Genomic DNA, 15298 nt, shown 5'->3' with positions numbered 1-15298 from the left:
CATTTCATTTGGCTGCTCAGTTGTGAGTTAGCTCTGCATAGCGTCCATAACAAGGCCCGTTTACACTCCAGCTTGCAGTTAGCAGACTATCGATGGCTCCACCCCAAAAATGCATCTTCGCTGGATGCCTCAATTTACAGAACAACTCTGTGACATTTTTTAAGCTCCCAAAAAAAATAACAAATAAATAAGGGATGAATTGACTTTTTGAAGACACAAGCAGATGGCGAGCCGAACATAATCACCACCAGCCGGCTCTGCAGTGCGCATTTTACGACGGATAGTTTTGTAAACTTTCACCAGAGACAACATGGCTTTGTGGGTAACTTGATACAAGTGAATGGGGCAGTGCCAACTGTCTTCCTACCTGGGCTTCCTCCTACCGTGCCGCTGTCATCAGGTGCCATGTTCGGCTGTGACATCAGAATCAGAATCATGTTTATTTGCCAAGTATGTCCAAAAAAACACAAGGAATTTGTCTCCGGTAGTTGGAGCCACTCTAGTACGACAACAGACAGTCAAGTGACAGAACACTTCTGAGACATAAAGACATTGAGAAATAAAGGGTTGCTAGTTATCTGGTAATGCCGGTACAATTTTTTTGACAATTGTGCAAAACGATGCAGAGTCCTCTAGCACTTAGAGCAGTTCGACTGACTAATCTCGCAATCCTCCGGTGCAATGACCATTGTGCAAAGGGCGCTGAGACTTCAAGGAGTGTATGCAGTTTAAAGTGACTAGTAGCGCGATAACCTGGGGCAATTTTGATTGTGCAAATGTTGCAGATACTCCTCAGTCAGTGTGCAAATGGGGCAGATGCTACTCTGGCATGAGTGGCCAGTATTGGTCAACAACAGATATGCAAATAGTGCAGCGTGGCGAGACTACTACAGTGAGTGCACGAGTAGTATATAATTGGCCCGACAGAAATGTGACAACAAACTCATAGACAAAAGAAATTGGCAGCATGTTGCAATGGAATTGTAAGTTAGCTGTTTAAGAAGTTGACTGTAAGAGGGAAGAAGCTGTTGGAATGTCTGCTAGTTCTAGTTTGCATTGATCGGTAGCGCCTACCTGAGGGAAGGAGTCAGAAGAGTCGGTGACCGGGAGGGTCCGAGAGGATTTGCACGCTCTTGTCTTAATTCTGGCAGCATGCAAGTCCTCAAGGGTGGGTAGGGGTGTACCGACAATCCTTTCAGCAGTTTTGATTGTCCGTTGCAGTCGGAGTTTGTCCTTTTTTGTAGCAGCACCAAACCAGACTGTGATTGAAGAACACAGGACTGATTCGATGACCGCTGTGTAGAACTGCCTCAGCAGCTCCTGTGGTAGGCCGTGCTTTCTCAGAAGCCGGAGGAAGTACATCCTCTGCTGGGCCTTTTTGAGGACGGAGTTGATGTTGATTGCCCACTTCAGGTCCTGAGAGACTGTAATTCCCAGGAACTTGACAGTCTCGACGGTTGACACAAGGCAGCTGGACAGCGTGAGGGGCAGCTGTGGCGAAGGATACCTCCTGAAGTCCACGATCATCTCTACAGTCTTGAGCGTGTTCAGCTCCAGGTTGTGTCGGCCGCACCACAGCTCCAGCCACTCCTCTTCCTGTCGATATGCAGACTCGTCACTGTCCTTGATGAGGCCGATGACAGTGGTGTCATCTGCAAACTTCAGGAGTTTGACAGCCGGGTGCGTTGAGGTGCAGTCATTCGTGTAGAGAGAGAAGAGCAGCGGAGAGAGGACACAACCTTGGGGCGCCCCAGTGCTGATGCTGCGTGTGGATGATGCTCCCCCAGCCTCACCTGCTGTGTCCTGCCCGTCAGGAAGCTGTAAATCCACTGGCAGGTGGCAGGCGAGACGCTGAGCTGAAGAAGCTTGGAGGAAAGGAGTTCAGGGATGATGGTGTTGAACGCTGAGCTGAAGTCCACGAACAGGATCCTCGCGTAGGTCCCTGCACTGTCGAGGTGTTCTAGGATGAAGTGCAGTCCCATGTTGACTGCATCATCCGCAGACCTGTTTGCTCGGTAGGCAAACTGCACGGGGTCCAGCAGGGGAGCATTTCGGGGTATCAGTGACTCACCACAACCGTGAGTCCGAGGGATGTTGGTGGATGGTCCAGTCGGGGTCTTGAACCCAGGTCCCCCACGGTGGCAGGCGATGATTTTAACCATTGGGCCACGGCTGCTCCACCTAAAATGATACCTGAGATTGTAGTTTTCTTGGGGACTGGGTGGAGCGTTTGAAACAGGATGGTCAACATTATGTCACCGACAACGAGGGTAAGTTGACTTGTGCGTTTATTTTTATGATTATACCATTCAATTTTGAAGTTGGGCCTCCTAACGTAATTTTACACCATATAAGCTACCACAACCTCAGTGTGTTTGATTCCTTTTGGCGCATCCATTCGACACGCCCACAGCGTCTCAGAGCTGAGAGGTGGCCCTTATTATTCAAGTTTTCAAACCTGATTTTATGTGCTTTATCGATTTTGTTTTATTCATTCAAATTTGGCAGGCTTGTTAACATTTCTATTTTCTGTGGTGTGTCGAATTTACATGCCAATTTTGGGCCTGCTAAGTGCCACTATAATGGTTATAGGGGAAAAAAAAACATCTGGATGAAGTAAATTATAGAAGATCATCATTTGTAATCAAGTTCCAACCGTAATCACAATGTACTTCTGAAGGATTTACAGTGGCAGTGAAAATAAAATGCATAAAAATATATAGACATGTATGGAATACTATTCTGGTGATTAACATTTATTATGCTTTGGTTGGACAATCTTCCGTTTAATGGAATTTAAATTGTGGAAAAAGGTGGTTCATTTATTCTCCATCTCTCCATGAGGTGTATGCCATACATGCCTTGATATTTTAAGGTAAATAAGTTTGGTGTTTAGTGTACTGCACCTTTTTCCATTGGGCAATAATTTAAACTCATTCCATATACAGTATTAAGAATTTGACATGACTTCCGCAGGTAGGTGACAAAGGTGATTTTGAAACATACAGTGCAAGGCATAATCACTTTCACTTTTCTGTGTAGTCATTAGAATGAAATCATCTTATATAATCAATATTTATATTAATTGCTTTAGTTTCATAAGTCAAATATATTAAATTATATTTTTGACAACTTGCTGCTAATTCAGTGACCCATTACTCTCATTAATCACTGGAGTTTTCTTTGATCTTGTAGTATATTTTAGTAGTACCACAATCAGAGTTCCTTTGCAAGGGCCAAATGTTTGGAGATCTGTATTCAAGCCAACCATCTTTTCTTTGAAGTTCTACATCAAAGGACTTCCTTCAACCATTAGTATGTTTATTAGGGTTTTCATTCTCCGCCCAGATAGTAACATGTCTTGGGTTCACAACAGGCGTCCCGGTCTGCAAAGAGGATTGTTTTGCATCTTATAAGATGAGGGAACCGGGTGTGAGCGTAGCTAGAAGGTGAGGCGCCAGCAGGCGGGTGTGATTCCAAATATGGTCATGAGGAATGGCCATCTGCCGGGTGCGCCCAGGGAGGGGCTAATTCCACGCCCAGAGAATTAAACCTTGATAAACTGAGATCCAGGGGTTTTCAGGGGCTTTTTCGTTGTTCTGGCAATGTAAGCAGCTGTTATGACACTAAGACTGGTTCAATAAATCGAATTAGCCCAAACGCCAAGTGTCTCGAAGTCTTCATTCATCCCATGCCCAACGGAAAGCCGCAGGTCTCCCGGGTGACCGCCGACTTGGAACCACACGAGAAAAAATCCACCTCAACCTCAAAGAAAAAAAGAAATGTACTTGAATAAGACCTCAATTTCATACATACAAGAGGATCCTGTTGGTGGACTTCAGCTCTGCGTTCAACACCATCATCCCCGATCTCCCCTCCTCCAAGCTTCTCCAGTTCAACATCTCTCCTGCCATCTGCCAGTGACTCTACAGCTTCCCGAGGGGCAGGACCGCACAGTCATCGGCCTCATCAAAGACGGTGACAAGTCTGCGTATCGATAGGAGGTGGAGCAGCTGCAGCTGTGGTGCGGCCGACACAACCAGGTGCTGAACATGCTCAAGACTGTAGAGATGATCGTGGACTTCAGGAGGCATCCTTCGCCACAGCTGCCCCTCACGCTATCCAACTGCCCGGTGTTAATCGTTGAGATCTTCATGTTCCTGGGAACTACAGTCTCTAAGGACCTGAAGTGGGAGAACAACATCAACTCCATCCTCAAAAAGGCCCAGCAGAGGATGTACTTCCTGCGGCTTCTGAGGAAGCATGGCCTGCCACAGGAGCTGTTGAGGCAGTTCTGCACAGCAGTAACTGAATCAGTTCTGTGTTCATCCATAACAGTCTGGTTTGGTGCTACAACAATGCAACTGCAACGGACAGTCAGGACAGCTGAAAAAAAATCGGCGGTACCCCCCCTAACCACTCGAGGATTTGCATGCTGCCAGAACTATGAAAAGAGCATGCAAAATCCTCTGGATCCTCCACATCCTCGTCACAACCTCTTCCAGCACCTTCCCTCAGGTAGGCGCTATCGAACAATGCAAACCAAAACCAGCAGACATTCCAACAACTTCTTCCCTCTTACCATTAACCACTACAATAGTTGACTTACAATTTCATTGTAACATGCTCCCAATTTTGGACGTCTATTGAAACACTATTACATTATTCGTGCACTCACTGCAGTAGTCTCGTCAATCTGTACTATTTGCATATCTGTTGTTGACCAATACTAACCACTCATACTTGAGAACTATCTGCACCATTTGTTACTGTTCCAGATTATTAGTCACTTTAAACTGCTGAAATTTCTTGAAGACTGCACCATTTGAACAATTGTCACTGCACCAGTTTATCGCACTATTAGTCACTTCAAACTGCTCTAAATTGCTTGAGGACTCAGTATCATTTGCACAATTGTCATTGTATCAGCATTACCACATTACTGGTAACCTTGCATTGCTCAATGACTCTCCGTAGTGTGTTCTTATGTCCTAAAGGTATATTTTGTCACAGTGGCCATCTGTTTTCGTACTAGAGCGGCTCCAACTACCCGAGGCAAATTCCTTGTGTGTTTTTGACATACTTGGCAAATAAAGATTATTCTGATTCTGATTCAATCTACCAAAAGCATATGATGTACAGTATTAGGGTGTCGCTGGACTTAACTATGATCGCTATGCTGCGCACTTGGCATGCTTCTCGAATTTTCAAATGAAATCTTGTTGCCAATTTCTCAGTTATTGGCAGTCCAAATGTTGCTAGTAATGCTAGAAGTCATCGAATGGCATCATTATCAATATCCGATTTCATGTTGAATCAAATGATTTAAAAACCATCCATCCATTCATTTTCTGAGCCGCTTCTCCTCACTAGGGTCGCGGGCGTGCTGGAGCCTATCCCAGCTGTCATCGGGCAGGAGGCGGGGTACATCCTGAACTGGTTGCCAGCCAATCGCAGGACACATAGAAACAAACAACCATTCGCACTCACAGTCATGCCTATGGGCAATTTAGAGTCTCCAATTAATGCATGTTTTTGGGATGTGGGAGGAAACCGGAGTGCCCAGAGAAAACCCACGCAGGCACGGGGAGAACATGCAAACTCCACATAGGCGGGGCCGGGGATTGAACCCAGGTCCTCAGAACTGTGAGGCTGACGCTCTAACCAGTCGTCCACCGTGCCGCATTTAAAAACCACAACACAGTATTTAAGGTCTGTTTGAGAAACATAAATGACATTTTTGTGCTCAATGATAGACGGTACCCTCAAGTCGTTGCAAACATCCACAAGGTGCGTGGCTATATCTGAGCAAATGCTTTTGGCTGTCCCTCTCACAGCTATAAACCGCTTCAATGTGTTGATGAAGCTGGTGTCAAAGTATTCTATGAATTCATTATCCAATTCCAATGAAGTTGGGACGTTGTGTTAAACTTAAATAAAAACAGAATACAATGATTTGCAAATCATGTTCAACCTATATTTAACTTAATATACTAGAAAGACAGTCCGGGGTCTCCGTTGTCATATTTTACGCTTCATAATGCGCCACACATTTTCAATGGGAGACATGTCTGGACTGCAGGTAGGCCAGTCTAGTACCCGCACTCTTTTACTACGAAGCCATGCTGTTTGTAACACGTGCAGAATGTGGTTTGGCATTGTCTTGCTGAAATAATCAGGAGCCTCCATGAAAAAGACGTTGCTTGGATGGCGGCATATGTTTCACCAAAACCTGTATGTACCTTTCAGCATTAATGGTGCCTTCACAGATGTGTGACACAGCCCCATACCATCACAGATGCTGGCTTTTGAACTTTGCGTCCATAACAATCAGGATGGTTCTTTTCCTTTTTGGCCCGGAGGACACGACGTCCACAATTTCCAAAAACAATTTGAAATGTAGACTCGTCGGACCACAGAACACTTTTCCAGTTTACATCAGTCCATCTTAGATGAGCTCGGGCCCAGGGAAGCCGGCGGCGTTTCTGGGTGTTGTTGATAAATGGCTTTTGCTTTGCATAGTAGAGTTTCAAGTTGCACTTACGGATGTAACGCCGAACTGTATTTACTGACATTGGTTTTCTGGTGTGTTCCTGAGCCCATTTGGTGATATCCTTTACACATTGATGTTATTTTTTGATGCAGTGCCACCTGAGGGATCGAAGGTCACGGGCAAAGTTGCTTTCTGAGACATCGTCATCCAGTTTAAACATAAAACTGGGTCCACTATGGCCAACAGTAACTGAAAGTGTTGCCTTAGCTGCAAGGTTCTAGTTTATGGCCACAAAGAGACACTGTTGTGTACAGGGGGATCTTCAAATGTGTAAGACCTGGTTACTTGGATAAACATAAAAGTGTCTGGTTTCATTTGCAAACATAGCCCAGAATCACATTGCTGTCGTGTAATATGTCTTGGCATTAAGATGAAGATCTGGTTCTATGAGATAAAGTCTGCTAATTTGAAAGAAAGCAGTGATGCATAAAGCTCTACTCTTGGGATTGTGTGCTCTGGACATAATGAACTCCAGTAGTGTCAGTGACTTGAGTTATGCCAGCACAGCAATCACTTGTATTGATATATGATTCCTTGCTGACAGCTGCCTCAGGTGAAGTTTCAGTGTCGGTCCTGGAGCTTGCCAAACATGAAAACTCTGTTGGAGAAAGTCTAAAAAAAAAAAACATCTCAGCCTTCTCCATTATCAAGGTAATGGCAAATTCCAGTCACCATTCTCAGCAGTGAACCCTCTCAGAATAGCCTTGCCTTGGATAGTAACTGGTGCTAAAACCTTGAGAGGGTCATAGAGGCTTTTGATGGTGGCAAAACACATCAGCAAATGTTTTATCTCATCGGAGACACTGAAGAGAAAGCAGTCTGTCTGTAGACAGATGGAGGTTGACAGACTGTGCATTGGCACTGTGTCAGTGTTGCGGTCGTGGTCTTTTAGTTTGCTCACATGGTCCTCTGGCAGAAGGCTTCCATGGACTTTGCTGTTTGCTGTGATCTAATGTAGACCTGGAGAGGATCAGTTATACATGAGTCTCTCAGCATAAAGTACCATGCATCAGGGCCAATATGGAAGTTGCTGTCCTAAACTGACTAGTGCAGGCAGTGAATAGGCACTGTGGGACGAGTGCTATTCCTGCAGATGTAATGTGATATTCTCCAATATCTCCAGAGGAATGTCAAAAAGTTCCTGTGCATTCTTAAGGAATGAAATGTCTGTTCTTTCCATCATTCATTATCTTCACAAATGAAGCATCCTGAAATGAAAGAGCAACTTGGTTATCCTTGTTGGTCGTCTTGAATACAATGCATTCAAGATGGTCAACATCACAGGTGGATTCCTCTGCAGAGAATGCTAGAGGCTGGTTTGTGGCCTGGGTGGCACTGCACCTTTTGTTAACATATAACCTTCATTAAGCATGGGACAGCTGTTGTGTTTTTTGTAGAAGGCGCTTGTTGCCTACAACAAGATCCTAAATCTAACTCCTGTGCTTAGGGCTGGTTCCATGAGCCATCATAATGTCCTAAGAGAAGTATGATCTTGGCATTTGGGTCCATATGTCCAGGATTTAAGTTTGCCAGTGACATTAAATCTGCTGGATGACAAGTAACATCAGGGGTTAGACTCCTGTGCCTTGTTGTTGGAAATGTTTTTGCATTCTGTAAGGCTGGATAATGGGATGTGAACAGTTGCATCTAGAGCTTCCACTTTGTAGTCATTTGGCCTCCTTCCTGATGTCTTTTACTCCTACAGATTGTCACAATGTATGGTGCACTCTTGCCAAACAAGAAATGTGAAAGAACCAGCAACCTGTTCCCCTGCTCATCCCCAATCGTATACACCCTTGTGGCTTTGTCAGTGACCATCTTCGGAAGAAAGTTTTGTGCATTTAGCTATGATGTCATTATGAGGCAAAGTGTCAACTTTTTTTCCAGTCATGCTCTGTTGCAGGGAAACTTGTCGCACCTTCTTGTTAAACAAAGTGGGTGGAGGGGGTGGGGGGGGAACTGAATTTAGCATATGTGCCCTTAGTATGAAAACATTTGGTGGCAAAATACCGTTATATATTCTGTGTATTTTTAGTTAAAGAGTAGTTACTTACGACAAAATGTACACCAAGCTCATCAAACAGACCCACAAACCTTTTTGGTCAGGCTCTACAAGTAGAAGGTATCAGATTTTGTAAAAAATGTACACTTGTAATTGTCTCTCTTAAGCAGACCCTGCTGTGGATAAAGAACTCACCAAAGCCATCCTGGCACGCCAGTTCCACCCTTCTGTCATTGGCCCGGAGACGTGGGAAGGTTACATCTTCTCTGGCCTGGAGATCCGAATTAAAGAATCCACAGACCTCTACGGAGCTGTACTCTGGCCCTCGGTATATGTGCACATAAAGGACATGTCTCAGAACAGATAATGAACTGCTGATTTAAGACTATTTATCACTATCACAACCTAGGCTATGGTGTTGTGTCACTTCCTGGAGACCCACCGTGACAAGTACAACCTGATGGACAAGAATGTGATAGAACTTGGTGCAGGAACTGGTCTCGTCTCTATCGTTTCTAGTCTTTTAGGTGAAACACAACACTTCTACTGACTCCATCATGTTTGCATTTATTTTAGTCACTGTGATGAAGTCCCATTCATTTTGTCTTATCTACTAAGGTGCTAAGGTGACCTCCACAGACCTCCCAGATGTGCTAGGGAACCTCCAATACAATGTCACATGCAACACAAAAGGACGATGCAAATACACCCCTGTGGTATGTGGTACAGACACAGTTAAGTTCAGATCTTTCATTAGTTTTAGTAGTTATTTTGTTTTTACTTTTCATTTTTCAAATTCAGTAAGGTTTTGCTAGTTTGTATTTACTTTTTTAAATGGTTAATTTTACTTAGTTTTATTCTTAGTTTTGGGGGGGTTTGTAATACGGGGTGTTTCAGTTGTGAGATTTAAAAAGGTCACAATAAGTATTGTGTAGTAAAAAATCAACAAAATATACCATTTACTTTTTTTATTATTATTATTCAGTTAGGACTGATGAACAACCATTCACAAATCAAACACAATAATCCACAAAATAGGATAGCCAACAGACTAAAGGCACAACATAAACCCATGTTGCTGTTGTAAAACTACCAGAGCCAAAATAAAGAGATTTAAAATCAAACCAAAAATCTGAGATATGAATTTAATTGACAAAGACCAGAAAAAGGACATTTTTGCTATGATTTTTGTTTGTTTTAATTAGATTTGTAAACACACAATGCCATTTCAGTTTTTATTTTTATTTCAATTACCCAAAATATTTCTGCAGTTCTAGTTTTCATTATTTTGTTCATTTTTAATAACCATAATACCCTTTGTTACAGAGGGATCAGTTGGCAACAACACTGCCACTTAAATACACTTATCATACCTGGTTTGCCCATTGCTGGCAGGTTACAGAGCTGGTCTGGGGCCCAGAAGTGGAACAGAGGTTCCCACAAAGCACACACTATTTCGACTACATCCTGGCTGCAGACGTGGTGTACGCCCACTCCTACCTGGACCAGCTGTTGGACACATTCAACCATCTCTGCCAGGTGAACACACAGATCCTGTGGACCATGCGTTTCCGCCTTGAGCCAGAGAACAGCTTTGTGGATCGCTTCAGCAAGCACTTCCACTTGGAGGAACTGTATGACCTCCCCAGTCTCAGCATCAAACTGTACCGAGCCTGGAGGAGGGACAAGAGAACCAAGGATCAATAAACAATACAAGCCTCTGATTTGGTTAAAAAGGCTACATAAGACTTATTGCGGATATAATAACATTGCACAAGTGTTGTTAATGTTGCGGCCGGTGAGTATACATTTGTATACAGTTTAAAATTTGACTTTACTTAGACAAAGTTGAGCTGTGTTTGACAATTTTTGCACACACAGATGAATAAAGCTACAAACCCAAAGAGAACCCATCACTGGAAAAGGTCTCTTTTTTTTACGTCCTTGTAATACTGTAATTTAATATTGGAGCAGGAAAAGCTGTTTTTTTATTTTTTATTTTTTATCTTTCCATTCCATCCATTTCTTTTCACAAATGTAAGATGTAGCCAATATTATATTTGATATGCAATATTAGCATAAACACTAATCTATACCAGTGCACGGTTTATGCCACAGCTGTCTTAAATTAACAGCATTGGTCATTACTAAAACATTTTTTGATTATGTTGTGATGTTTCTGTATAAAACAATATTCTAGAGGTTGAATATGAAATTCTGTTCAAAATGCTAAAAAGTCATGAGGTAGCCAAAATGGAAGTATTTCATGATGCTGGATGGTCACTTCTTGTTTTGATGTTCTCATTCTCAGTATACATTTTTATATTTCTCGTATTGGAAAAAAACAGATCCAATTTGAAATGTGATAAAATAGTACAACCCCAATTCCAATGCAGTTGGGACGTTGTGTTAAACATAAATAAAAACAGAATACAATGATTTGCAAATCATGTTCAACCTATATTTAATTGAATACACTACAAAGACAAGATATATAATGTTCAAACTAATAAACTTGATTGTTTTTAGCAAATAATCATTAACTTTGAATTTTATGGCTGCAACACGTTCCAAAAAAGCTGGGACAGGGTCATGTTTACCACTGTGTTACATCACCTTTTCTTTTAACAACATTCAATAAACGTTTGGGAACATTCTTGATTGATGTACAGTTTCAGCTGTCCAACAGTCCAGGGTCTCCGTTGTCGTATTTTACGCTTCATAATGCGCCGCACATTTTCAATGGGAGACTCGCTGGCTGGTTCTCTTTTCTCCCTACTCCTTCATGCTCCCCGACTTCCATGTGACACTTCTTCATTAAGGTGTAACATTTAATAGTTGGATTTAACTATTAAGTTGACAAATATTTTTCTAAATGTGCAGAAAAATGACTCTCAAAAATTCACACCAGTTTTTTCAACACGTTTTGAAGCTAAATGTAACAAAATGTTGCTATTTTTTTGGCGCAAGCAGCACACCATATGTTTCCCCTTGTGAGCCATGGTTTCACAATCTATGCAGGTTCTTTTCCTGTTCAGTTTAACGGTGAACTGGAGCCTTTCCCAGTTATGCCAGCTGACTGAGTCATAGACATAGTCTGTGTGGGACGTGCCCGGAACACCTCACCAGGGAGGCATCCAGGGGGACGTAATACTGAGGTCACCAAACCAGTAATTCACTTGGAAATTCTGTCCACACATCCCTCCACAAAGTTTTGTGGAAAATAAATTATGAGGTTTTTGAGTTATACTAGTAGCAAACATTCTTGGCTGTGCTTACTCTGAGGTTGAGGGCCAACTTGACAGCGTAATCTCTTATCAAGGGTTGTTCTTATTCTTAACGGTGCCCGTCAGACCAAAGCATTGGCAAGAATCTGGGCAAATGAGGTTGCACATCTTTCAAACAGGCATTGGTTGACTCTTTGGATCTGAATTATAATATGTATGCATGATCAAGCTTTAGTACCTTTAGAGTGTAATGACTGAATTTAATATCTCATGAGCTTTCATGAATGCAAATGTCAATCAATGAACTTTATTCTTAGTGCATTGATTGCACAACTGAACAGAGGCCTGCAGAACAACTTTTGAAGTGTGTGTGTGTGTGTTGGTGGGGTCACAGTGTTAATTGGGTAAATTTTACTGCTAAAAAAATGCATGCATACCCACGGCAGTTGCATGCACACGTTCACACAGAACATTAACGCGCCACACACACATACAACATGAAGCATTATAAAACAAGTCATCTCCAGTACACCTGAGACCCTAGTGAGATTAAGCAATACAGAGAGTGGATGGTAGTTGAGGCGATAACTGTATTGCGGCACGGCTCTGGTGAGTCGTACAAGTGAATGGGGGAGGTCTACTGGGTTGCAGAAGAAAATGCTTTATTGAGCATTTAGCGGGAGGAACATAATGCCATATTACGCAGCTGGTAGGTCACCAAGTAACTCTAGAAATACAGCAAACATGACCGAAAGGTCATTGTTCATCACACAACACACAGTCGGGGTTTAATAAAATAAAAACTAACCTGACATATTGCTAATGTGGGCAGTAACAAAGGCAGTATGTTTAGCTTGTTCAACAAAAACTATTTACAAAGGGCACTGCAAAGCATGCTGGAAAGTTGCAGAGCTTCTACCGTTGCTACAAAATGCAAAGATCAACACAGTTTTTCATGTTTTTTCTTTTGTTTTGATTCTCTTTTTATCTTTATGGTATTGATTTACACTTTGTTTAAATTATATTGTAGTAACGGTGTATAGTGAAGCCACGCAGTTCCTAGCATGCATTGCACCATACAATGTTGAACTGTTGCCAAAATAAGGATGTTAATGTATTTATGTTACCCATAGTTGGTTGAATGTATGTCTTATTTAACTGTCGGGTTACATTTATGTTGCACATACTTTATTTTCATGAAACCCCGACTGTGGGTTTTGTGCGATACAGTCACGTCCCTGTCAGTACCATTGTATGATAAGCGAAGTGAAGCTACACATTACCTGTGGACATATTACTTGTGTCATGTTAGCGTGTACTACCTTGTGATTGCTTAATTCAGCTTTCTTCATCTGCAAGCCAAAAGTGCCCCATAATGTTTGTATATCTGCACCACCATGAACAAAGTTTGACCTTAAATGGCTACACTGCACGGGGGCGGTGGCATGGGGGGCACTGTAACTTAAATGGGAGAGCATTGCGTCTGCGCATGCCCCTCGTGACGCCGACACTGACAGATAGGCACGCCCCTCTGCACAAAATTTGACCTTCCAGCACGAAACCAATCAGGAGTCGCACGGCCGTGTTTTCAACTACAGCCCATAAAGCATGGACTACGTGAAGAAGATGGATATTCAGATGTGATTCAAAGACCAGAAAAACAAGTAAAGATCACTTCCCAGTTGGAATGGATGTGACTTTCATACCTTAATGCCTTGGGAGAAAAAAAAAAAAAAGAAGCTTTTTTTGAGAGGTAACAATGAAATCTCTATGAGAAAAGTCAGACAACCACGAGAAATCAACGACGCAAAGGAAAACCACATCACGTCTGGTATCAACAGAGAGCTTGGGGTTCTCTGCAGCCATGGATTTCATTCAAATATATGTCATTACATGTATGAACCAACAAGAGGTCGTTATACAGTCCCTCGTGGTGTAATTCTTGCTAGGCTAACGCTGAAATGCCACTTCCGCTCTTTAAATTGATCATTGGAAAGCATTTTTATGCCTTTTCAGAAAATGTATATACTGTAGCTCAAAACACGGCCATGCGACTTCAGATTGGTTTGGAGGGTCACAAATAAGGGGTGTGAAAACATACGTAATAAAAGGAGCAAAGGGGCACATGAAAGGCAGCCTAAAAAGCGGCAGGGTTTGTGCCCCTAGTGCCCCCTGTTCTGCCGCCTCTGCAACTGAACCTCAACATTGGAGGTTGAAAGTGCCTGGCAGCGCCACTGAGCACCCAAACATATTGAAGTGATTTTCACTAGACTGCTAAATTTGCTAAGTCAAACAGTAAGCACAATATTCTCTTCTTTCAAGCATCTGTGTTATTACCTGCTCAGTACCAGAAAACATATTTTAAACACAGACAGGTTAAAAGGCTTGGTAACATGAACATGGGCTAATCCCTCAACATTCTTTGCCTAGTGGCCAGGAGATGGGCATAAACCTGGCTGCCAAAGGGAGTGGAACGTTGGATTAATGGGGAAAGTCTTTGTGATCCAACTAGACTGAAGGGCTGTGTGTCTTTGTCAAAACAAACTCAACAGCTGAACGCTATTAGAGTCCCTGAGCACACACATTGTAAACAACCTCCTGCTGAGGCACACAGCTAATTGGCTGCTATCACCAAGCTTAAAAAGTCTTATCTCTTTTTTTCTCATATAAGGTTGATCCACATTTCCACATTCAAAATAAAAGTTGAGCAATGACCTTACCACTGTGGATTTCCTGTTATCGGGATATAGCATGCAAGAATGTGGAATGTGCATGGATTCAAACTGATGATGCCTGGTGTGAACTGAACTTAAGGGCCAAAGGCTATTAAAAAGTACGTGAGAGAGCTCTTACAGCTCCAATTAGAGTTTATGGCGTAGCAGCGTCCTACTTTGCACCTTCAGGGGGCTGGTAGTCTGACGTGGTAGCATGCAAGCCTGATCCAGTTACTGTCAATATCTGGTAAAGAAACCGAAGCCAGCACCACATTTCTGGGTGCCTACGTGCTTCCAATATAAATTGCGGTATCTGACCTCCTTTCATCTGCAGTCAATCCACATTTCATTTTATCTTTTTAATACATACGTCACATAAATTCAAGCATTTACGAGTATCTGGGAGTATTTTTAGTAAGGTGAACACATCTGTTACTGATCTGAATCGTTCAACCAGTTGGAACCATACACGAACTACCCAAGCCAGGGTGATTTGTTACATTGTATCAAGGAAATTTAGGAGGCCTCCCACAAAGCCCCAGCAGAGAAGACAGGAAGTACTGTAGATTCATGGCCACTGCTTGTAACATGACATACTTGTCATTCTCCCTTACAAATCATCTTTGTGTGTAGGTGCATGTTCCCGCCGCTACTTGTGTTTATTTACCAGGGCTGCAGCTCTAAAAATACACACGTGCCCCTGTGATGATGATGATGATGAGGATGATGATGATGATGAGGAGGATGATGATGATGGGAGGGTCCACAGAGATGCTCAGTCTCTAAAGACCTCCCCCCCCCC

The 15298-nt window shown here is 42.7% G+C and overlaps 1 protein-coding gene across 3 annotated transcripts; it reads left to right on the top strand.

Annotated features, from left to right (window-relative positions):
* The first annotated feature begins 2232 nt into the window (after window positions 1–2232).
* Window positions 2233–10468, top strand: LOC133472475 (protein-lysine methyltransferase METTL21E-like). Of its 3 annotated transcripts, none has more exons than XM_061763334.1 (5): window positions 2233–4518; window positions 8726–8883; window positions 8965–9082; window positions 9174–9289; window positions 9951–10468. In XM_061763334.1, exons 1-5 carry the CDS (start codon window positions 4053–4055, stop codon window positions 10260–10262), a joined length of 1170 nt encoding a protein of 389 aa, XP_061619318.1. In that variant the 5' UTR covers window positions 2233–4052; the 3' UTR covers window positions 10263–10468. The 3 variants fall into 3 exon arrangements, with proteins under 3 accessions (XP_061619318.1, XP_061619327.1, XP_061619309.1); XM_061763343.1 differs by having other exon boundaries at window positions 8723–8883; window positions 9174–9271; XM_061763325.1 differs by having other exon boundaries at window positions 8723–8883.
* Window positions 10469–15298: the final 4830 nt, after the last annotated feature.

The sequence above is a fragment of the Phyllopteryx taeniolatus genome, chromosome 2, assembly GCF_024500385.1.
Source record: "Phyllopteryx taeniolatus isolate TA_2022b chromosome 2, UOR_Ptae_1.2, whole genome shotgun sequence".
Classification (NCBI taxonomy): domain Eukaryota; kingdom Metazoa; phylum Chordata; class Actinopteri; order Syngnathiformes; family Syngnathidae; genus Phyllopteryx; species Phyllopteryx taeniolatus.
The sequence above is the reverse complement of the archived record's forward strand: the minus strand, read 5'-3'. Positions and strand labels throughout refer to the sequence as shown.